Genomic DNA, 24285 nt, shown 5'->3' on the forward strand with positions numbered 1-24285 from the left:
GAGTCCCTAGAAAAGGAACCCGTGTGAGTGGCAACAGAGAACTCTTTTCCACGTTCACTTTCCACCCATGCGACCTCAGAAATGCTAGAACTATCTCTGTATGAGACTTTGCATTCTGAAAACTTGATGCTTGTATCAGAATGTCGTCTAGGTACGGAGCCACCGCTATGCCTCGTGGTCTTAGTACCGCCAGAAGTGAGCCCAGAACCTTCGTAAAAATTCTCGGGGCCGTGGCTAACCCGAAGGGAAGAGCCACAAACTGGTAATGCCTGTCTAGAAAGGCAAACCTCAGGTACCGATAATGATCTTTGTGAATCGGTATATGAAGGTAAGCATCCTTTAAGTCCACCGTGGTCATATATTGACCCTCTTGGATCATGGGTAGGATGGTTCGAATGGTTTCCATCTTGAACGATGGTACCCTTAGGAATTTGTTTAAGATCTTTAAGTCCAAGATTGGTCTGAAGGTTCCCTCTTTTTTGGGAACCACAAATAGATTTGAGTAAAATCCTTGTCCCTGTTCCGATCGCGGAACTGAGTGGATCACTCCCATGATTAAGAGGTCTTGTACACATTGTAGAAATGCCTCTCTCTTTACTAGGTTTGTCGATAACCTCGAAAGATGGAACCTCCCTTGTGGAGGAGAGGATTTGAAATCCAGAAGGTATCCCTGAGATATAATCTTTAACGTCCAGGGATCCTGCACATCTCTTGCCCAAGCCTGGGCAAAGAGAGAAAGTCTGCCCCCCACTAAATCCGTCTCTGGATAGGGGGCCCTGACTTCATGCTGTCTTAGGGGCGGGAGTAGGCTTTCTGGCCTGCTTGCCCTTGTTCCATGACTGGTTGCCTTTCCAACCTTGTCTGTAACGAGCAGTAGTTCCTTCCTGTTTTGGAGCGGAGGAAGTCGATGCTGCTCCTGCCTTGAAGTTACGAAAGGCACGAAAATTAGACTGTTTGGCCTTTGGTTTGGCCCTGTCCTGAGGAAGGGCATGGCCCTTACCTCCCGTAATGTCAGCAATAATTTCCTTCAAGCCGGGCCCGAATAAGGTCTGCCCTTTGAAAGGAATGTTAAGTAGTTTAGACTTGGAAGTTACATCAGCTGACCAGGATTTAAGCCAGAGCGCTCTGCGCGCCTGTATGGCGAATCCGGAATTTTTAGCCGTAAGTTTGGTTAGATGTACTACGGCATCTGAAACAAACGCATTAGCTTGCTTAAGGGTTCTAACCTTGCTCAAGGCCTTATCCAATGGCTCTGTGCGAATCGCCTCTTCCAGAGACTCAAACCAGAATGCCGCTGCAGCCGTGACAGGCGCAATGCATGCAAGAGGCTGCAATATAAAACCCTGTTGAACAAACATTTTCTTAAGATACCCCTCTAATTTTTTATCCATTGGATCTGAGAAAGCACAGCTATCCTCCACCGGGATAGTGGTACGCTTGGCTAACGTAGAAACTGCTCCCTCCACCTTAGGGACCGTCTGCCATAAGTCTCGTGTGGTGGCGTCTATAGGGAACATTTTTCTAAATATCGGGGGAGGGGAAAAAGGCACACCGGGTCTATCCCACTCCTTACTGATAATTTCTGTAAGTCTTTTTGGTATAGGAAAAACGTCAGTACACACCGGTACCGCATAGTATCTATCCAACCTACACAATTACTCTGGAATTGCCACCGTGTCGCAATCATTCAGAGCCGCTAATACCTCCCCTAGTAACACACGGAGGTTCTCAAGCTTAAATTTAAAATTTGAAATTTCTGAATCCGGTCTCCCCGAATCAGAACCGTCACCGACAGAATGAAGCTCACCGTCCTCATGTTCTGCAAGTTGTGACGCAGTATCAGACATGGCTCTCGTGTCATCAGCGCGCTCTGTCCTTAACCCAGAGCTATCGCGTTTGCCCCTTAATTCGGGCATATTATATAATACTTCTTTCATAACATTCGCCATATCATGTAAAGTGATTTGTAAGGGCCTAGATGTACTAGGTGTCTCAATCCTACGCATCTCCCGAGCGGGAGACGCAGGTACTGACACGTGAGGAGAGTTAGGCGGCATAACTTCCCCCTCGTTGTCTGGTGATAGCTTCTTTATCGGTACAGATTGACTTTTATTCAAAGCAATATCAATACAATTGGTACACATCGTTCTATTGGGCTCCACATTGGCTTTTGAACATGATGAACAAACAGTTTCCTCTGAATCAGACATGTTTAAAACAGACTTAGCAATGAAACTAACAAGCTTGGAAATCACTTTCAATAAGTTTTACAAGCAATATAAAAAACGCTGCAGCGCTTCAAAAATACAGATATAATTAAACAATTCTTAACAAGAAGTGTACTATTAGCAGAGGATTGCACCCATTAGCAAAAGGATGATTAACCCCTCGATACCCAAAACGGATAAAACAGATATCAATTAAGATTTAACGCTTTTAATCACAATCAGCACACTGTCACAGATCTGCTGTGACTGATTACCTACCTCACAAATGAAATTTGCAGACCCCTGAGCTCTCTAGAGACGTCCTGGATCAATGAGGAAGAAGCAGAAAGACTGTGCAATAATTTTAACTGCGCAACAAGGCGCTAAAACAAGGGCCCTCCCACTCCAATCACAACAGTGGGAGCCCTGATATAACGGTTTCCATGCAGAAAAATATGTTAGCCATGTGGAAAAAATCATGCCCAAAGCGATTTATCACCAAAGTACCTCACAAAAAACGAATAACATGCCAGTAAACGTTTTATTAAAAAACAACATTTTTCAATGTCATGCAAAGCTATCACTAAGCCTGCTACCAGTCGCTACCACTGCAGAGAAGGCTTAAGTATTATTTCAGTGTTAACAGTATTTTCTCAGTCAAATTCTAGTCCCTAGAATATAACTCGACTGCGCATACATTTATCAGCCTGATACCAGTTGCTACTACTGCATTTAAGGCTGTACTTACATCATACGGTAACAGCAGTATTTTCTTAGTCAATTCCATTCCCAGAAAATAAAGTACCGCACATACCTCATTTGCGGAGGACCCCGCATGCTATTCCCAGTCTGAAGTTACCCCACTCTTCAGAATGTCGAGAACAGCCAGTGGATCTTAGTTACGCCTGCTAAGATCATAGATAAAAAACGCAGGCAGTTTCTTCTTCCAAATACTGCCTGAGATAGAAAAACAGCACACTCCGGTGCCATTTAAAATAACAAATTTTTGATTGAAGAATAGTTAATAGTTAAGTAAAAACTCCAGCTCCTCTCGCGACCTCCTTCTTTGTTGAGGGTTGCAAGAGAATGACTGGGTATGACATGTGAGGGGAGGAGCTACATAGCAGCTCTGCTTGGGTGATCCTCTTGCAACATCCTGTTGGGAAGGAGAATATATCCCATAAGTAATGGATGACCCGTGGACTGAACACACTTAACAAGAGAAAGAGGCCTCTTGAACTATATGAGGGTGATCTAACCACCAAGTCAGAGAGAGTCGAACATTGGGATTTAAGGATATTAATTGTGATATCAACATAGAATCTAAGCACAAACTTACTTCACCACCTCCATAGGAGGCAAAGTTTGTAAAACTGAATTGTGGGTGTGGTGAGGGGGTGTATTTATAGGCATTTTGAGGTTTTGGAAACTTTGCCCCTCCTGGTAGGATTGTATATCCCATACGTCACTAGCTCATGGACTCTTGCCAATTACATGAAAGAAATATAAATATATATATTTTATTTATTTATTTATTTTTAAAAACATTACAAAAGAAAAAAAGCAAGCCAAAGTACTAGAGTGTAGTTCCGAACGCGTTTCAAAGGTTTAAATGTTACCTTCTTCAGAGGATCGATATGACTGAATGAATCCCAAAGCTACTTATTTAAATAAACGCGTTAGGAACTACACTCTAGTACTTTGGCTTGCTGTGTGGACTGCTACAAACTTTCTTTAGAAAGGACAAGTTATTTGGGAAATGAATGTGCAAAGATCTTTTAAAACAAACGCTAAAACAGATACCTCATATCCAATTGAGGTTGAATAATGTAAGCAGATTTTTTTTTTTCTTTAATAAAAAGTGTATTTTTATCAAAACGGTATTGCACTATTGTGTTGCCTTTCTTTCCCCCTCCTTATATACTCTGCCTCTGGGGACACCGAGGACACACAGAGAGAAAATGGCCCTACCATACTCAAGCGTCACTGAAGTACACTGACGGACTGATGAATCCAGGATATTTACCAATGATCCCTACTTACCTCATATGATTGAGGTTATTTCTACCTGGGATCTTGTCTGAAATTACCACTTGTTATCAAGGAAAATAAAATATATATTGACATTGCTGGTATTTTGAAACATACGTGTATATTAAGGACACTCTGAATGCACAGGTGCACACCAGATCTATAATCAATATAAGATTCTACAGATTAACATCTTTGGTTTGTTTGTCTTAAAGGGACATAGACACCATTTGTTAGATGTTAACAATTGAGCTGTATTAACCCTGTTATTTGTTATGAGCACTATCTAGTTCATATGTACTGTAGGAACATCATATTAAGATATACTGTACTTATTAACAACAGAGTCTCAAAGTTAATTTGGCCTCAACCGCCACGAACTACTCTCAGATTGTAATAATTATTATATATATACACACACATATACATACACACACATATATACATACAGAGTATCTCACAAAAGCGAGTACACCCCTCACATTTTTGTAAATATTTTATTATATCTTCTCATGTGACAACACTTAAGAAATAGCACTTTGCTACAATGTAAAGTAGTGAGTATACAGACTGTATAAGTGTAAATTTGCTGTCCCCTCAAAATAACTCAACACACAGCCATTAATGTCTAAACTGTTGCCAACAAAAGTGAGTACACCCCAAAGTGGAAATGTCCAAATTGGGCCCAATTAGCCATTTTCACTCCCCGGTGCCATGTGACTCAGTGTTACAAGGTATCAGGTGTGTTAAATTTGTTGTTATCGCTCTCACACTCTCGCATACTGGTCACTGGAAGTTCAACATGGCACCTCATGGCAAAGAACTCTCCGAGGATCTGAAAAAAAGAATCGTTTCTCTACATAAAGATGGCCTAGGCTATAATAAGTTTGCCAAGACCCTAAAACTGAGCTGCAGCAAAGTGGGCAAGAACAGGACAGGTTTCACTCAGAACAGGACTCGCCATGGTCGACCAAAGAAGTTGAGTGCACATGCTCAGCATCATATCCAAAGGTTGTCTTTGGAAAATAGACATATTAGTGCCGCCAGCATTGCTGCAGTGGTTAAAGGGGTCGGGGGGGTCAGCCTGTCATTGCTCAGACCATACGCCGCACACTGCATCAAATTGGTCTGCATGGCTGTCGTCCCAGAAGGAAGCCTCTTCTAAAGATAATGCACAAGAAATCCTGCAAACAGTTTGCTGAAGACAGGCAGACAAAGAACATGGATTACAGGAACCATGTCCTGTGGTCCGATGAGACCAAGATAAACTTATTTGGTTCAGATGGTGTCAAGCGTATGTGGCGGCAACCAGGTGAGGAGTACAAAAGACAAGTGTGTCTTGCCTACAGTCAAGCATGGTGGTGGGATTGTCATAGTCTGGGCCAGCATGAGTGCTGCTGGCACTGGGAAGCTACAGTTCATTGAGGGAACCATGAATGACAACATGTACTGTGACATACTGAAGCAGAGCATGATCCCCTCCCTTCAGAGACTGGGCCAGAGGGTAGTATTCCAACATGATTACGACCCTAAACACACCTCCAAGAAGACTACTGCCTTGCTTAAAAAGCTGAGGGTAAAGGTGAGCTCGGACAGATCCTCTGGAATTCATGAGTAAGTGCTTTGTTTTCCTCTATACTCTGCACTAGCTACTTTTATATTTGTTTGCTACGCTGTCATTTAAAGCAATATTATCTGTGCAACTCTGGACATTTGTATAACTCTGGGCATAGGTGAATTATATATGTGGAGTGACTTTGAAATTATGTAGCAGTGAAGGTGTGTGTAATGCCAACTAAGTACTACAATCAACTCATTAAATCCGCACAGCATAAATCTGCTTTTTTCACACCCATTATTGCCTAGGTTATCTGTCGTGCTTTATTTGTTGCAAACAACTATATATGAGATATATAGATGATCTCATTTTTATTTTTAAGGGAGATTTTGTATTTGAGGATTTTTTGAAAATTATCAATAATGAGTTTGGCTTGAGTTTCACAGGACTGACTAATAGAATTAAGGTAGAATTTTTGGAGCTCAGATTGACTGGTTCTACATGCACAAACTCCATTATGACTGATACTTACCGTAAGCCGACGGCTGGTAATACGATTTTACATGCCGGTTCCTGTCATCCAAGACACTTTATCAAATCAATTCCGAAAAGTCAGTATCTTAGGAGGAATGCATCTAATGACTCACTTTTTGAGAACCAAGCGCAGCTACTCACAGATTATTAGCCAGAGGTTATGACCAGAGCCTTTTAAATAGAGCCTTGAAAGAGGTTCAGGATAAGCCTTTAGAAATCATAAAGAGTAAGACCACTAAGCGGTCTAAGAATGTCTCACATGACTCTATTGTCTTTTATACAGAATATTCATCACAATATAAACAGATTTGTGATATTATTAAACATAACTTGACATTTTTGAGGGGAGATGAAATTCTTTCGCCCTTTGTTGATAATATTAAGTATGTGTCAAGAAAAGCACCAACTTTGGGCAATAAGCTTGCCCCAAGCATGGTAATCAGTTATCCAAGAAACACCGGTGTTACTTGGCTTAACAAGAAGGGTACTTTTCAATGCTTGGCCACTAATTGTGGAACATGTGCTGTTATATCAAAGGGTGATACCTTTATTAGCACGTCTAAGGGAACTACGTACAGCATAAACCATTATGCAAACTGTGCATCCACATTTGTAGTTTACCTCTTAGAGTGTAATTTGTGTGGGGGCACAATATGTAGGTCATACTTCACGTAGCCTCAGGACAAGGATTGGAGAACACATGAGAGATGTGAAAAATTATGTTAAGACTTCTAGTACAGCAAGGTATTTTAATGGCTTACACTTTAACAACATCAATCACCTTGATATTAACGTCAGAAACATTTGTAGATTGCCACAGAGAGGTGGTAACAAATATAAAATTCTCATGAAGGAGGAGTTATACTGGATTCTCTTATTGAATACAAGAGAGCCAAATGGCCTCAATAAAGAATGGGACATCAGTCTCTTTATAGATTAATGTATACTACATTTCTTTAATTATAATATTTGTTACTTGTTAGGAATTGACCTTGGCTTATAATTATCCTGTGTAGAATTTAGAATGTATCTGTATTTGTGTTGATATATTAACTTGATATACCCAGAAATAGCAACATCATTGTTTTATTATTTTTAAATCTCTCATGTATCCAGTAATCTAATGTTTCTTCATATACTCTGGTCTTTATATTAGGTCAGCATAGATAGATGTGGGGTTATGTGGTAACATTACTGAGTACAAATTTACAATGCTGCTGTACACTCACTATTTTACATTGTAGCAAAGTGTTATTACTTCAGTGTTGTCACATGAAAAGATATAAAACATTTACAAAAATGTGAGGGGTGTACTCACTTTTGTGAGATAGATTTTATCTATATATATTTATTTATTATTGCACTAACAATTTATTGAACTGTCTAGTTTAAGTTAAACATTCCCTAAACTGTCAATCTTTGTAGCAGTCCCTCTTATAATATAATTTAACAGTTGTATATGAATGCATATGTACATTTTAGCCAGTTTACCCTCTATGAAGCACAATATAGCTGTGATTACAGTTTTTCATCCCTGCCCCAGCTTCAAAACTACAGAATACACAATTATACAGCAAGGAACCAGAGAAAAACTAGTGGATAATATACAAAAATACTGAACTAGTGAATTTCTGCCTAAATTGACATTTTGTTATTATTTTATTAATTATTTGTGGCAGAGAAATTATAGTTACTACTACAATACCCATAAACGTATTGAACATGATGATAATGTTACTCATATAACCCTTAACCTTCTAGCAAAAGCAAAACACAAGAATATTAGTTCTTACCTTTTCATTAGATTTCTGAAGAGCTCCACAATCCGCTCCTCTAACATGGGCCTGTGCTGAATAATAGGGTCACCTTTGTACGAGACTTTCTGTTGCAGTTCTTCTAATTTCTTTATTTGTTGACGTGTCTGCAGCTGAGACTCTGCCAGGGAGGTTATCCTGCAGACAACACACATGTCTAAGACTTTCTTCCAAATGCAACCTAGGAGAGTGAAATCTCATCCTAACTATATATTTTGTGGCCTCACTGTATAACATGTCAATAGAGAAGTTAAAGAGAACAGTACATTCTATTATCAAAAATATCACCGGATGGGATTAGAAAACCTCAGACACTCGCAGGGCCTGCCCTTAGGAAGTTTTCTTTAAAATGGGGCAATCCCAGCAAGTTGCACTAAATCTATTTATGTCTAAGGTCATTTTTATTATTGATCTATTAAATTGCCAGATCATTTTATTTTATTGGAATGAACTCGTGATGAGATGTTGACTTTGTCAAGCTTTATGTACAGTGGTTTTATCATTATTATTATTTTCATACTATCAGTTTCATTACACAGTGTGCACACTATAGGGAGTTTATAATAAATTTATATTTGACTTTTTTGAATTTTGATTATTTGTATATTTATTTGTATTGTGCAACCAATTGTGTTTTGATAGATATAAACTATACTTTGTATATTTTGTGCCAGCACCACTAGTTTAATAAATTTCACAGTTTAATATACTGAGATAAAATATAGTGTGTCCTATATAGGACCACACTTCTCAGTATAGTGCACGGGTAAGGGTATTTAATTAATATACATATAAACAAGAAAACTCAGACCCTTATTACTCCAGCATCCAACCATGTCAGGAAAAATATATGCTTTTAAACAAGGAAAGATTTAGGAGCAAATAATACACATACTATTGGAAAATGCGTTTAAAAGGATTTATATATTGATTTCAGCATAACAATAATTCGTAAGCATGACCCCCAAATATTCATAAAGTTCAAAGTCCACAACCCGGGTTGTTAAGTGGAAATAGGTAAGTTGGTCCATTCATTGACCAGTATTGATTTATTTCAAAATGCCTGATTAATGGCACATTTGTAATCCCAGAGATGGAAAGCAACGTTAATGCAAGGACAGCACCAATTATTATGTAACACTGACACTGTAGGTTTTAAACTTGTATCTTCGTACTCCCAATGCAAATTGTAACTGTATCACAAATAGCAGAAAAAAGTGGCAACTTTTCCATACCACATTAAACTCGCAGTGACAGTTCTCTGTTGCTTGTAGAGTTATAATAAAACAAGTACCTGCTTCCTCGGTGTTCCGTCAGTGACTTATTATGGTGTCATATCTACCTGCTCGTTGCTTCCAATTTTTGTTTTCAACCGGTTTAGGAGATATCACCTTTGTTTTTTCCTCCATGCTTTCTTGGCTCTTTCTGTGCTTCTGCACGCCTTGGCTTACACCGGAGTATGATTTTGTTTGAAGGTCAGCTTTTTGGACGGTGCACAGCTGCTGCACCGCTCCAAACAAACAAACAAACAAGCAGCTACGCGCGTTTCACCCGGGGTCCATTCGGGCTTCTTCCGGCTGAAGCCCGAATGGACCCCGGGTGAAACGCACGTAGCTGCTTGTTTGTTTGGAGCGGTGCAGCAGCTGTGCACCGTCCAAAAAGCTGACCTTCAAACAAAATCATACTCCGGTGTAAGCCAAGGCGTGCAGAAGCACAGAAAGAGCCAAGAAAGCACGGAGGAAAAAACAAAGGTGATATCTCCTAAACCGGTTGAAAACAAAAATTGGAAGCAACGAGCAGGTAGATATGACACCATAATACGTCACTGACGGAACACCGAGGAAGCAGGTACTTGTTTTATTATAACTCTACAAGCAACAGAGAACTGTCACTGCGAGTTTAATGTGGTATGGAAAAGTTGCCACTTTTTTCTGCTATTTGTGATACAGTTACAATTTGCATTGGGAGTACGAAGATACAAGTTTAAAACCTACAGTGTCAGTGTTACATAATAATTGGTGCTGTCCTTGCATTAACGTTGCTTTCCATCTCTGGGATTACAAATGTGCCATTAATCAGGCATTTTGAAATAAATCAATACTGGTCAATGAATGGACCAACTTACCTATTTCCACTTAACAACCCGGGTTGTGGACTTTGAACTTTATGAATATTTGGGGGTCATGCTTACGAATTATTGTTATGCTGAAATCAATATATAAATCCTTTTAAACGCATTTTCCAATAGTATGTGTATTATTTGCTCCTAAATCTTTCCTTGTTTAAAAGCATATATTTTTCCTGACATGGTTGGGTGCTGGAGTAATAAGGGTCTGAGTTTTCTTGTTTATATGTATAAACTATACTTTATTCACTTATTTAAAAAAAGAAAATTTCCTTCCTTCGTCTGTTTTAGCTCCTAATTAGGATCACTTCCTACACCTGATATTTTTTCAGATTTATTGCAGCCTTGTGTTAAGCTGATTTTGAGCTTTTTTGCTGCTTACATTTAATACCATATTTCAGTTAGTGACACACAAATTGTATATGGGTTTTTTTCAGCAGCATCAGCAGATTCAAAATATTCAACTTTTATATTTCTATTTCAGTGCAGATGAGAAAGCTATAAAAAACAGAATTTATGTTTACCTGATAAATTTCTTTCTCCAACGGTCCGGTCCACGGCTTCATCCTTACTTGTGGGATATTCTCTTCCCCTACAGGAAATGGCAAAGAGCACCCAGCAAGAGCTGTCCATATAGCTCCCCCTCTGGCTCCGCCCCCCAGTCATTCGACCGACGGTTAGGAGAAAAAGGAGAAACTATAGGGTGCCGTGGTGACTGTAGTGTATAAAGAAAGAAATTTTTCAAACCTGATTAAAAACCAGGGTGGGCCGTGGACCGGACACACCGTTGGAGAAAGAAATTTATCAGGTAAACATAAATTCTGTTTTCTCCAACATTGGTGTGTCCGGTCTACGGCTTCATCCTTACTTGTGGGAACCAATACCAAAGCTTTAGGACACGGATGAAGGGAGGGAGCAAACCAGGTTACCTAAACGGAAGGAACCACGGCTTGCAAAACCTTTCTCCCAAAAATAGCCTCCGAAGAAGCATAAGTATCGAATTTGTAAAATTTGGCAAAAGTATGCAGAGAAGACCAAGTCGCTGCCTTATAGATCTGATCAACAGAAGCCTTGTTCTTGAAGGCCCATGTGGAAGCCACAGCTCTAGTAGAATGAGCTGTAATACGTTCAGGAGGCTGCCGTCCGGCAGTCTCATAAGCCAATCGGATGATGCTTTTCAGCCAAAAAGAAAGAGAGGTAGCAGTAGCCTTCTGCCCTCTCCTCTTACCAGAATAGACAACAAACAAGGATGATGTCTGTCTGAAATCCTTTGTTGCTTCTAAATAGAACTTTAAAGCACGGACCACATCTAGATTGTGTAACAAGCGTTCCTTCTTTGAAACTGGATTCGGACACAGAGAAGGAACAACAATTTCCTGGTTAATATTCCTGTTGGAAACGACCTTTGGAAGAAAACCAGGCTTGGTACGTAAAACTACCTTATCTGTATGGAATACCAGATAGGGAGAAGTACACTGCAAAGCAGATAATTCAGAAACTCTTCTAGCAGAAGAAATAGCAACCAAAAACAGAACTTTCCAAGATAGTAACTTAATATCTATGGAAGAAATAGAGATGGGAACAACAAACACAGATATGACCAATAAAAACAAAAAGAAAAAAGGAAATAATGACCTTTTTAAAAAAACTAATAAAAATAATCAACAATATTCTAACAATAGAAATGATCATGTGAATAGAGAACATTGGACTAAAAATACCAAAATAGAACATGGAGATAACCATGAACAACACACAGGGATATATGCAGATAGACATAGAGAGGAAGACAACTTTAGACATCACTCCAATAGATATTATAGAACTCACAGAAATGGATATGGGAAAAACTATAGAGATAAAGATGATTATGAAAGAAGTAGAAACAACAATTATAGAGGTAGATTTTATAATTACAACCACAACCCAACACAGGATTGGGAATATGGAAATTCAAACAGAGAAAATCAATACAAAAAACAACTACACACATAATTGGAGGAATAGAGAACACTACACAAATGATTGGAGTAGAAGACAAAACTGGAGAAGAAACACACATAATTCAAATATGAGTTATCATGAAAGAGAGGATTACGGATATTATAATCAGGAAGAACTCAATTCCAATTATGATAGACGAACACACACTTCATATAATGATCACTCAAGACAACAACAATATTATAGGGAATATGAACCAAATTACAACAGATACCAAAATAATAATAAAGAAATCAGAGACCCACAAAGAAAGATAGAACTTAAGAACAGATATGATGTATTAGAAACCTTAGATGATGGAAATCAACATTTCTTAGGGATAGGACAAGAACACCCATCCACATCCAATACCATACAACAAGAAAACAGAGAGAGATTAAAAAATCAAAAGAAAAGAAGACTAGAGGCAGTAGAGGAAGAAGAGGTAGAGAGCCCAGGAAAGCACAAAAAACCGAGATAAACAAAACAGATACTAATAACACTAATAAAGGCATTTTTAATTTAAGTGACAAACCTCTAAATAAAGAACAGGAGAACATCCTAGCCAAAGGACTATCATTCGCCCCAACCACAAGGTTAAACAAATTCAACACTTTAATAAATGCAAATCAATTCATACGCAAACTCACCCTAAAAAGACATTTTTTAAAGAATCCCCAAGAAAATCAATTACAAACTAAAAAAACAGAATACATTCACACACCACTCAAACCTAAATCATCTTATTACCCAACACATGACAAAGGAGCACATATTGAAATGTTCGAAAGACTAATAAAAGAGGAAATAAAGAATTGTGAAATTAACAAAAGAAAACCATCTAATCTAACTAAGAAAGAGAAAACTATCTTAAAAGAACTTAAAGAAGACCCAACAATTACAATAAAGCAAGCAGATAAAGGTGGAGGGTTGGTCATATTAAACACTAAAGATTACATCATAGAAGCCAATAGAATATTAGGAGATACAGAAACCTACAGAAAACTATCATTTAACCCTATTCAAAAACAATCAAAAAACTTTGAAACAATCTTAAATACTGCCAAAACAGCAGGAATAATAAATAATCATGAGTATCAATTGATAAATATACAATATCCAAAAACACCAATTTTCTATTACCTCCCTAAAATACATAAAACATTAGATCACCCACCAGGCCGTCCCATAATCTCCGGAATCGATGCTCTCACTTCCAATATGTCACAATATGTGGATACATTCCTACAGAAACACGTACAAAACTTACCGTTGCATTTAAAAGACACTACAGATTTCTTAAATATACTGACAACCATAACATGGCAAGAGGACTACATATTAGTCACATGCGATGTCAATTCATTATACACCAACATACAACACAAATTAGGAATAGAAGCTTCAGAACACTATTTAAACACAGATTATGAAATGAAAACTCCACAGATCCAATTCATTCTAAATTGTATGCAATTCATATTTGAAAACAATTATTTCAACTTTAACAAAACATTCTATCTAAAACTACAAGGAACAGCTATGGGCACGAGGTTTGCACCCAGTTATGCCAACTTATTCATGGGGAGATTTGAGGATAAACATATCCTACACTCCCCATGGGGTGCAAACCTCGTGCTCTACAGGAGATTCATAGATGATATGTTTCTGATCTGGAAAGGATATCAGGAACTCCTCAATCTATTTCTAGAAGACATAAATTGTAACACTTGGGGTTTAAGCTTTACCCATGAATATAGTAAAACAAATATACATTTTTTAGATGTTCAAATAAATATCGTAAATAATATCATTACAACAGAGACATACTTTAAACCCACAGATACAAACAGTTACATACATCCGGACAGCTGTCATTTAGAAAGATGGATTAATAATACGCCGAAAGGCCAGTTTTACAGAATAAGGAAGAACTGTTAAGACGATAACACACTTCAGAAACAAGCAAACACTCTGGAAAGAAAATTTAAAGAGAAAGGATACAAAGACACAATAATAAAAGAAGCCAAAGATCAAGAAATAAATAAAGATAGAACAGAATTACTGAAATATACAAATAAGAATAAAAATCAATTACATAATCATATATCATTCATTACAGAATACAATGAAGATCATAAGATTATAAAAAATATTTTAGATAAACACTGGCACATAATCAGAAAGGATCCACTACTATCAGACATTGTAAAACCACGACCAACATTAATATTTAGAAAGACAAACAATCTGAGAAGTATACTAGCACCCAGTCAATTCAATAAAACATCTAAACCAAGAGATCAAGATCTATATGGAAATGCACTGCAAGGTTTTTTTCCTTGCACAAGCTGTAAAGCGTGTAAATATGGCAAAAAAAGTAAAGTAGTAATATCCTCTAATAACAACTACAAATATCCCATAAGAGACACCATTAGGTGTTCTGACACAAACATAGTTTACTTAATTCAATGCCAATGCAAATTACAGTACTTGGGACAAACGAGCAGACCATTACATGATAGAATAAGAGAACACCTATCTAATATTAAAAGAGGCAACTGTAAAACATTTACTATCTAAACATTTTACAGAAAAACACCACAAGAAACCAATAGGGTTCACATACTGGGGTATAAAAAAAAAAAGTACATAATAACAGAGTAGGCGATATGGAAAAAATGTTGCTACTAAAAGAAGCTGAACTAATATTTAAATTCAACACTCTCACACCAAATGGCCTTAATGCAGAGCTCAACTTAAATCCATTCATATAATGTTGCAATAGTAATATGTAATATTATAATATAATATTACAACAGTGCAATAACACACCGATTACCTCATAGAATATAACTATCACTAGGTGGTGTTTATTCTCATACCTATCTGAATATGACAACATACAACAAGATCAATACAATATAGTACCTCATTACATTCATTTTATTTATCTTTTTCTCCTATTTCATCTTCAAAATTACCTTAGATTATATGCATATATAACATTTTATAACATTTTATAACATTATATCTGTCACAGAAAGATGAATATTTTTGAATAAAAATGTTTAAACAACTAAGGATTGATATCTCATATACCGGAGCATCCAAGAGCAACTAATTAGGGGGAGTATCCTAACCTCAGAAGAACTATAAAGGAGCCTAAAAGACACACCGGATTATACAGTCTTGATAAAGGCGCAAGTTACGGCGCTGAAACGCATAGAAAACCTGACATCGAGTGTGGATAAGATTGGCTCCAGTACAGGAAACACTCCCCCCACGATCCGGTTGCCTGATAGGTCCTCCGTGTACAACGTCACACGCACACCCGGGTAGGAAGTAGTTGCGGAGGAAATTCAAACAGCGGCAACGGCCGCTTGGAGAACTCTGCCTACTCACACAAGCACTCTTCCCAGAACCCACGGCATTACAAAGAAAAACACAGAGGTAAGGAATATCAGAGGTCCGGTTAGGGGGAGTAAAAACTGTAAACTTTTAACCAGCAAAATACCATATTTGGATTTTAACAGTTTCAGAATCAGTTGTGGCCACAACTTAAGGAAATCACATAGGATTACAATATCCGAACTCTCAGTACAAACTTTTAAGACATTGATTACAAGGATGTACCCCTATATGCTCTAAACATATATATATGCTTATATGGTATAATAATATATGTTAGTAGAATCGTCTTTTTAAATATCCAAGTAAAACTTCTTTTATATACAAAAAACTATTTTGTTTATTTATTCATTTATAAGTACAGTTGAAAGTATACGTTGGAATCACATTTGTTATCATTGCAAAATAATAATTACCTCAGAGTTTAAAGAAATAGAAGATTATTGTTAGTCAGCTATCATTATTATTATTATTTTTTCACATCAATAAGAACTTAAGGAATAGGAGTATCTAAGCAACACCAGACACAGATTGACACAATTAGTAACGCACAATTTTCTTTTGAAACACTTTCTTTGATACAATTTCTTTTAATACATTGCAACACTTTATATAGGAAACGACACAACAGTTCCACCAGACAACCACAAAGTGCCAAGTAGAAGAACCAATACACCCTCACCACCTTATTAAGAATACTAGAAATACAACACAAATTTGTGAGATAATATAATTTTGAAATATTTTCATATTTTTAATAGAATCACAGCCTAAACTCACAGCTCTTTTTGAGCGCTCCCCACACCCACTTTGCACACTTATACACATCTAATATTCCTGTTGGAAACGACCTTTGGAAGAAAACCAGGCTTGGTACGTAAAACTACCTTATCTGTATGGAATACCAGATAGGGAGAAGTACACTGCAAAGCAGATAATTCAGAAACTCTTCTAGCAGAAGAAATAGCAACCAAAAACAGAACTTTCCAAGATAGTAACTTAATATCTATGGAATGCATGGGTTCAAACGGAACCCCCTGAAGAACTGAAAGAACTAAATTTAGACTCCAAGGAGGAGTCATGGGTCTGTAAACAGGCTTGATTCTAACTAACGCCTGTACAAACGCCTGTACATCTGGTACTGCTGCCAGACGTTTGTGTAACAAAACAGACAGAGCAGATATCTGTCCTTTTAAGGAACTAGCTGACAAACCTTTATCCAGACCTTCTTGGAGAAAGGAAAGTATCCTAGGAATTTTAATTTTACTCCAAGGGAATCCCTTGGATTCACACCAACGGATATATTTTTGCCATATCTTATGGTAAATTTTCCTAGTTACAGGTTTTCTGGCTTGAACCAGTGTATCTATGACTGAATCTGAAAACCCACGCTTAGATAGAATCAAGCGTTCAATTTCCAAGCAGTCAGTTGGAGAGAGACTAGATTTGGATGTTCGAAAGGACCTTGCACTAGAAGATCCTGCCTCAAAGGTAGCTTCCATGGTGGAGCCGATGACATATTCACCAGGTCTGCATACCAAGTCCTGCGTGGCCATGCAGGGGCTATTAGAATCACTGAAGCCTGCTCCTGTTTGATCCTGGCTACAAGTCTGGGATGGAGAGGGAACGGTGGAAACACATAAGCTAGGTTGAACGACCAAGGCGCCACTAATGCATCCACCAGTGTCGCCTTGGGATCCCTGGATCTGGACCCGTATCGAGGAACCTTTGCGTTCTGGCGAGACGCCATCAGATCCATATCTGGAATGCCCCATAGTTGAGTTAACTGGGCAAAAACCTCCGGGTGGAGTTCCCACTCCCCCGGATGAAAAGTCTGACGACTCAAATAATCCGCCTCCCAGTTGTCCACTCCTGGGATGTGAATTGCAGATAGGTGGCAGGAGTGATCCTCCGCCCATTTGATGATCTTGGATACCTCTCTCATCGCTAAGGAACTCTTTGTTCCCCTCCTGATGATTGATGTACGCTACAGTCGTCATGTTGTCCGAATGGAACCTTATGAATTTGGCCTTTGCTAGGTGAGGACACACCAGGAGCGCATTGAATATCGCTCTCAGTTCTAAAATGTTTATCGGAAGATGAGACTCTTCTCGAGACCATAGACCTTGAGCTTTCATAGAGTCCCAGACCGCACCACAGCCTAAGAGACTGGCGTCAATCGTGACAATGACCCACTCTGGTCTGCGGAAACTCATTCCCTGAGACAGGTGATCGTGAGACAACCACCAGCGGAGAGAATCCCTGGTTACCTGGTCTACTTGAATCTGGGGAGACAAGTCTGCATAGTCCCCATTCCACTGATTGAGCATGCACAGTTGTAATGGTCTTAGATGAATTCGAGCAAAAGGAAATATGTCCATTGCTGCAACTATCAATCCTACTACTTCCATGCACTGAGCTATGGAAGGCTGAAGAATAGAGTGAAGAACTTGACAAGCGTTTAGAAGCTTTGACTTTCTGACCTCTGTCAGGAAGATCTTCATTTCTAAAGAATCTATTATTGTTCCCAAAAAGGGAACCCTTGTTGACGGGGACAGGGAACTCTTTTCTATGTTCACCTTCCACCCGTGAGATCTGAGAAAGGCTAGAACAATGTCTGAATGAGCCTTTGCTTTGGAAAGAGACGACGCTTGGATTAGAATGTTGTCTAGGTAAGGTGCTACAGCAATGCCCCTCAGTCGTATCACCGCTAGAAGGGACCCTAGCACCTTTGTGAAGATTCTGGGAGCAGTGGCTAAACCGAACGGAAGAGCCACGAACTGGTAATGTTTGTCCATAAAGGCGAACCTCAGGAACTGATGATGATCTTTGTGGATAGGAATATGCAGGTACGCATCCTTTAAGTCCACGGTAGTCATATATTGACCCTCCTGGATTGTTGGTAAAATTGTCTGAATGGTTTCCATTTTGAATGATGGAACTCTGAGGAATTTGTTTAGAATTTTTAGATCCAGAATTGGCCTGAAAGTTCCCTCTTTTTTGGGAACTACAAACAGGTTTGAGTAAAACCCCAGACCTTGTTCCGCTGTTGGAACTGGGTTTATCACTCCCATTTTTAATAGATCTCCTACGCAATGTAAGAATGCCTGTCTCTTTATCTGGTCTGAAGATAAGTGAGACATGTGGAACCTTCCCCTTGGAGGAAGTTCCTTGAACTCTAGAAGATACCCCTGAGAGACTATTTCTAGTGCCCAGGGATCCGGAACGTCTCTTGCCCAAGCCTGAGCGAAGAGAGAAAGTCTGCCCCCTACTAGATCCGGTCCCGGATCGGGGGCTACCCTTTCATGCTGTCTTGGTAGCAGCAGCAGGCTTCTTGGCCTGTTTACCCTTGTTCCAGCCTTGCAATGGTTTCCATGCTGGCTTAGGCTGGGAAGAGTTGCCTTCTTGTCTGGAGGCCGCAGAGTTAGGATTCGGTCCGTTCCTGAAATTACGAAAGGAACGAAAATTAGATTTGTTCTTAGCCTTGAAAGGCCTATCCTGTGGGAGGGCATGTCCCTTTCCACCAGTAATGTCTGAAATAATCTCTTTCAATTCCTACCCGAAAAGGGTCTTACCCTTGAAAGGAATATTAAGCAATTTATTCTTGGACGACACATCCGCGCCACTATTGCAAACCCTGAATTTTTCGCCGCTAACTTAGCCAATTGGAAAGCGGCATCCAAAATAAAGGAATTAGCCAACTTTAGTGCGTGAATTCTGTCCATGACTTCATCATATGGAGTCTCTTTTTGGAGCGAATTTTCTAGTTCCTCGAACCAAAAATACGCTGCCGTGGTGACAGGAATAATGCACGAGATTGGTTGAAGCAGGAAACCTTGCTGAACAAATATTTTTTTTAGCAATCCTTCCAATTTTTTATCCATAGGATCTTTAAAAGCGCAACTGTCCTCAATAGGAATAGTTGTGCGCTTAGCTAACGTTGACACTGCCCCCTCAACCTTAGGAACCGTTTGCCATGCGTCCCTTCTGGGGTCAACAATGGGGAACATTTTCTTGAATATAGGAGGTGGAACAAAAGGTATACCTGGCTTTTTCCACTCCTTAGTCACTATATCCGCCACCCGCTTGGGTATCGGAAAGGCATCAGCGTGCACTGGGACCTCTAAGAATTTGTCCATCTTGCACAATTTCTCTGGAATTACCAAAGAATCACAGTCATCAAGAGTAGTTAGGACCTCCTTAAGCAGGGCGCGGAGATGTTCTAACTTAAATTTAAATGTTACGACATCAGTGTCTGCCTGCTGAGAAACTTTTCCTGAATCAGAAATTTCCCCCTCAGACAGGCCCTCCCTCACTGCCAATTCAGATTGATGTGAGGGTATAACTGATAAATTGTCCTCAGCACCAACCTGCTTATCTTCTGTATTTAAAACTGAGCTGTCACGCTTTCTAGGGTAGGATGGCAGTTTGGATAACAGATTTGCTATAGAATTATCCATTACTGCTGTTAATTGTTGCATAGTAACAAGCATTGGCGCGCTAGACGTACTAGGTATCGCCTGTGCGGGCAAAACTGGTGTTGACACATTAGGAGAGGATGAAGAACTATCCATACTACCTTCATTAGAAGAATCATCTTGGGCAATCTTATTCAATGTGGCAGTACTGTCCATACTTTGTTTGGACGCTATGACACAATTTGCGCATACATTAATTGGGGGAACCACCTTGGCTTTCATACACACAGAACATAAGCCATCTGAAGGTATAGACATGTTAGACAGAATTTGGCAGGCTAATAATGCAATAAAAGCGTTTTTAAAGAAAAGCATTACTGTCCCTTTAAATAATAAACAGGCACACTTTATTTCTGATATATTGAAAAACAATGAAGGCAATGTGCGATTTTTACAAAATTTTTAGTATGCCACAGGACCCCTCACATGAAGCTGCATGCACTGCTATGGAAGTAAACTGCGCAATTGAGGTGCGAAAACGGGGCCTCCTTCCTCTGCATACCAGAGTGAAGGGGCCTTTCTGACTGAAATAGTAGTCTAACTAAATGCCAGGCGAAAAAAAAACGTTCCCAAAAGTGCTTTTAAGTGCACAAAACACTCTAAATGCCATTAAAATATGAAATAAAACAATCGATTTAGCCCACAATAGTGTCAACCAGTGTAGAGCCCATTTGTAAGCCTTAATCTGTTATGAGTCTAAGAAAATGGCTTACTTACCCCTTAAGGGAAAAACTGACAGTCTTCTTGCTACTTGTTCAGAGCGGCAAAGAGAATGACTGGGGGGCGGAGCCAAAGGGGGAGCTATATGGACAGCTCTTGCTGGGTGCTCTCTTTGCCATTTCCTGTAGGGGAAGAGAATATCCCACAAGTAAGGATGAAGCCGTGGACCGGACACACCAATGTTGGAGAAAAATGTTTTTAAAAAACAAAACAAAACACACACAAACAAAACACTATAGTTTTGTTTTAATTTTAGTAAAGAACATTGGAAAGGTGACTATTGTTGATACCATGATCACTATATTAAGTTGTTATCAACAATATGTAAAGTTGCATGAGGGCTCCATGCAGGCTATTGGGTTAGTTATTGGGATAGAAACAAAACTAGGAGGGGCCCCTTGTGCCAGAATGGAAATAAAAAAGCCCTTTGTTTTTCTCTATACAGAAAAATGTTTACAATTGTTTTTACAATGGGACACGTCCACTATAAAATAAACTTTATTGTGGGTCTGTACACATTTTTTATTATGTATTCCTTAAGCTATAGTTATGTTACTACATGTTTTTATCACTTTTGGCACTTTATGGGGGGGGAGACTGGGTAGTTTTTGAAAGAGCAGGCAATTCTCTTTCAAATAAGGGTTTTGGTCATCTGTAGCTGGTAAGGGAGCGGAGATTGAGGGGTTTGAATCACTTCCTCCATATCCAGCTCCCCTACCAGCAATAGCGGATCTCCCCTTTGTGATGTAATTGTGATTGCGGCAATTTCACAGATACTCCCATCTACTGGGAAGTGCTGCCCACTAGGCCACCAACAATCCACGACCTGTAGTGCGGAGGCTCGCCGAAAACAGCTCCTGATTGGTGACCCCCCTGCATGATTAGGATGTTTTGTTATGCACACACAGGGCCCCATGTGAATCGAAATGCGTAAAGAGCTATATGGAAGATATTAATGCTTCGTTTACATACTGTATTGATATTTATTGGTTTAGCTGAAAATGACAGAAGAACATACTTCAAGAGGGAAAATGAGAAACGAGATAAGGGAAATGTTTAGAGTTGGATAAAATAAAAAAATCACAAAAATAGCAAAATCATATTCTTAACAACCCATCTATTTTTGGGACTTGGCTGAAAATGAAGGCAATATAGACTATATATTTAAAGGCACATGAAAGCACAAATGTTTTTATTTCATGATTCAGATAGAGCATGCAATTTTAAACAACTTTCTAATTACTTCTATTATCAAATTTTCTTTGAAAAGCAGGGGACGTATAAAACTCAGGAACTTGCACGTCTGGAGAACTATATGGCAGCTTATGCAAGGGCACTAGATGGCAGCACTATTTCCTGTCATATAGTGCTCTAGACAACCTAGTATATCTCTTCAACAAAGAAAACTATGAGAACAAAGCAAATCGAAAACTTTCTTTTATTTTTTAAATTGTATGCTCTGAATCACAAAAACAGAATTTATGTTTACCTGATAAATTACTTTCTCCAACGGTGTGTCCGGTCCACGGCGTCATCCTTACTTGTGGGATATTCTCTTCCCCAACAGGAAATGGCAAAGAGCCCAGCAAAGCTGGTCACATGATCCCTCCTAGGCTCCGCCTACCCCAGTCATTCGACCGACGTTAAGGAGGAATATTTGCATAGGAGAAACCATATGATACCGTGGTGACTGTAGTTAAAGAAAATAAATTATCAGACCTGATTAAAAAACCAGGGCGGGCCGTGGACCGGACACACCGTTGGAGAAAGTAATTTATCAGGTAAACATAAATTCTGTTTTCTCCAACATAGGTGTGTCCGGTCCACGGCGTCATCCTTACTTGTGGGAACCAATACCAAAGCTTTAGGACACGGATGATGGGAGGGAGCAAATCAGGTCACCTAGATGGAAGGCACCACGGCTTGCAAAACCTTTCTCCCAAAAATAGCCTCAGAAGAAGCAAAAGTATCAAATTTGTAAAATTTGGTAAAAGTGTGCAGTGAAGACCAAGTCGCTGCCCTACATATCTGATCAACAGAAGCCTCGTTCTTGAAGGCCCATGTGGAAGCCACAGCCCTAGTGGAATGAGCTGTGATTCTTTCGGGAGGCTGCCGTCCGGCAGTCTCGTAAGCCAATCTGATGATGCTTTTAATCCAAAAAGAGAGAGAGGTAGAAGTTGCTTTTTGACCTCTCCTTTTACCGGAATAAACAACAAACAAGGAAGATGTTTGTCTAAAATCCTTTGTAGCATCTAAATAGAATTTTAGAGCGCGAACAACATCCAAATTGTGCAACAAACGTTCCTTCTTCGAAACTGGTTTCGGACACAGAGAAGGTACGATAATCTCCTGGTTAATGTTTTTGTTAGAAACAACTTTTGGAAGAAAACCAGGTTTAGTACGTAAAACCACCTTATCTGCATGGAACACCAGATAAGGAGGAGAACACTGCAGAGCAGATAATTCTGAAACTCTTCTAGCAGAAGAAATTGCAACCAAAAACAAAACTTTCCAAGATAATAACTTAATATCAACGGAATGTAAGGGTTCAAACGGAACCCCCTGAAGAACTGAAAGAACTAAGTTGAGACTCCAAGGAGGAGTCAAAGGTTTGTAAACAGGCTTGATTCTAACCAGAGCCTGAACAAAGGCTTGAACATCTGGCACAGCTGCCAGCTTTTTGTGAAGTAACACAGACAAGGCAGAAATCTGTCCCTTCAGGGAACTTGCAGGTAATCCTTTTTCCAATCCTTCTTGAAGGAAGGATAGAATCTTAGGAATCTTAACCTTGTCCCAAGGGAATCCTTTAGATTCACACCAACAGATATATTTTTTCCAAATTTTGTGGTAAATCTTTCTAGTTACAGGCTTTCTGGCCTGAACAAGAGTATCGATAACAGAATCTGAGAACCCTCGCTTCGATAAGATCAAGCGTTCAATCTCCAAGCAGTCAGCTGGAGTGAGACCAGATTCGGATGTTCGAACGGACCTTGAACAAGAAGGTCTCGTCTCAAAGGTAGCTTCCATGGTGGAGCCGATGACATATTCACCAGATCTGCATACCAAGTCCTGCGTGGCCACGCAGGAGCTATCAAGATCACCGACGCCCTTTCCTGATTGATCCTGGCTACCAGCCTGGGGATGAGAGGAAACGGGGGGAATACATAAGCTAGTTTGAAGGTCCAAGGTGCTACTAGTGCATCCACTAGAGCCGCCTTGGGATCCCTGGATCTGGACCCGTAGCAAGGAACTTTGAAGTTCTGACGAGAGGCCATCAGATCCATGTCTGGAATGCCCCACAGTTGAGTGACTTGGGCAAAGATTTCCGGATGGAGTTCCCACTCCCCCGGATGCAATGTCTGACGACTCAGAAAATCCGCTTCCCAATTTTCCACTCCTGGGATGTGGATAGCAGACAGGTGGC

General features: G+C 39.4%; 1 protein-coding gene across 4 annotated transcripts in view; it reads right to left on the minus strand.

Moving 5' to 3' along the window:
• Nucleotides 1–24285, minus strand: part of STAT3 (signal transducer and activator of transcription 3) — a 600544-nt gene that overhangs the window by 391513 nt on the left and 184746 nt on the right. For all 4 annotated transcript variants that reach the window (XM_053699116.1, XM_053699126.1, XM_053699099.1 and 1 more), the window contains exon 9: nt 8124–8282. In XM_053699116.1, coding sequence (XP_053555091.1) covers nt 8124–8282 — 159 coding nt within the window. The remainder of the gene's footprint in view (nt 1–8123; nt 8283–24285) is intronic.

Source organism: Bombina bombina, chromosome 1 (assembly GCF_027579735.1).
Source record: "Bombina bombina isolate aBomBom1 chromosome 1, aBomBom1.pri, whole genome shotgun sequence".
Taxonomy (NCBI): Eukaryota; Metazoa; Chordata; class Amphibia; order Anura; family Bombinatoridae; genus Bombina; species Bombina bombina.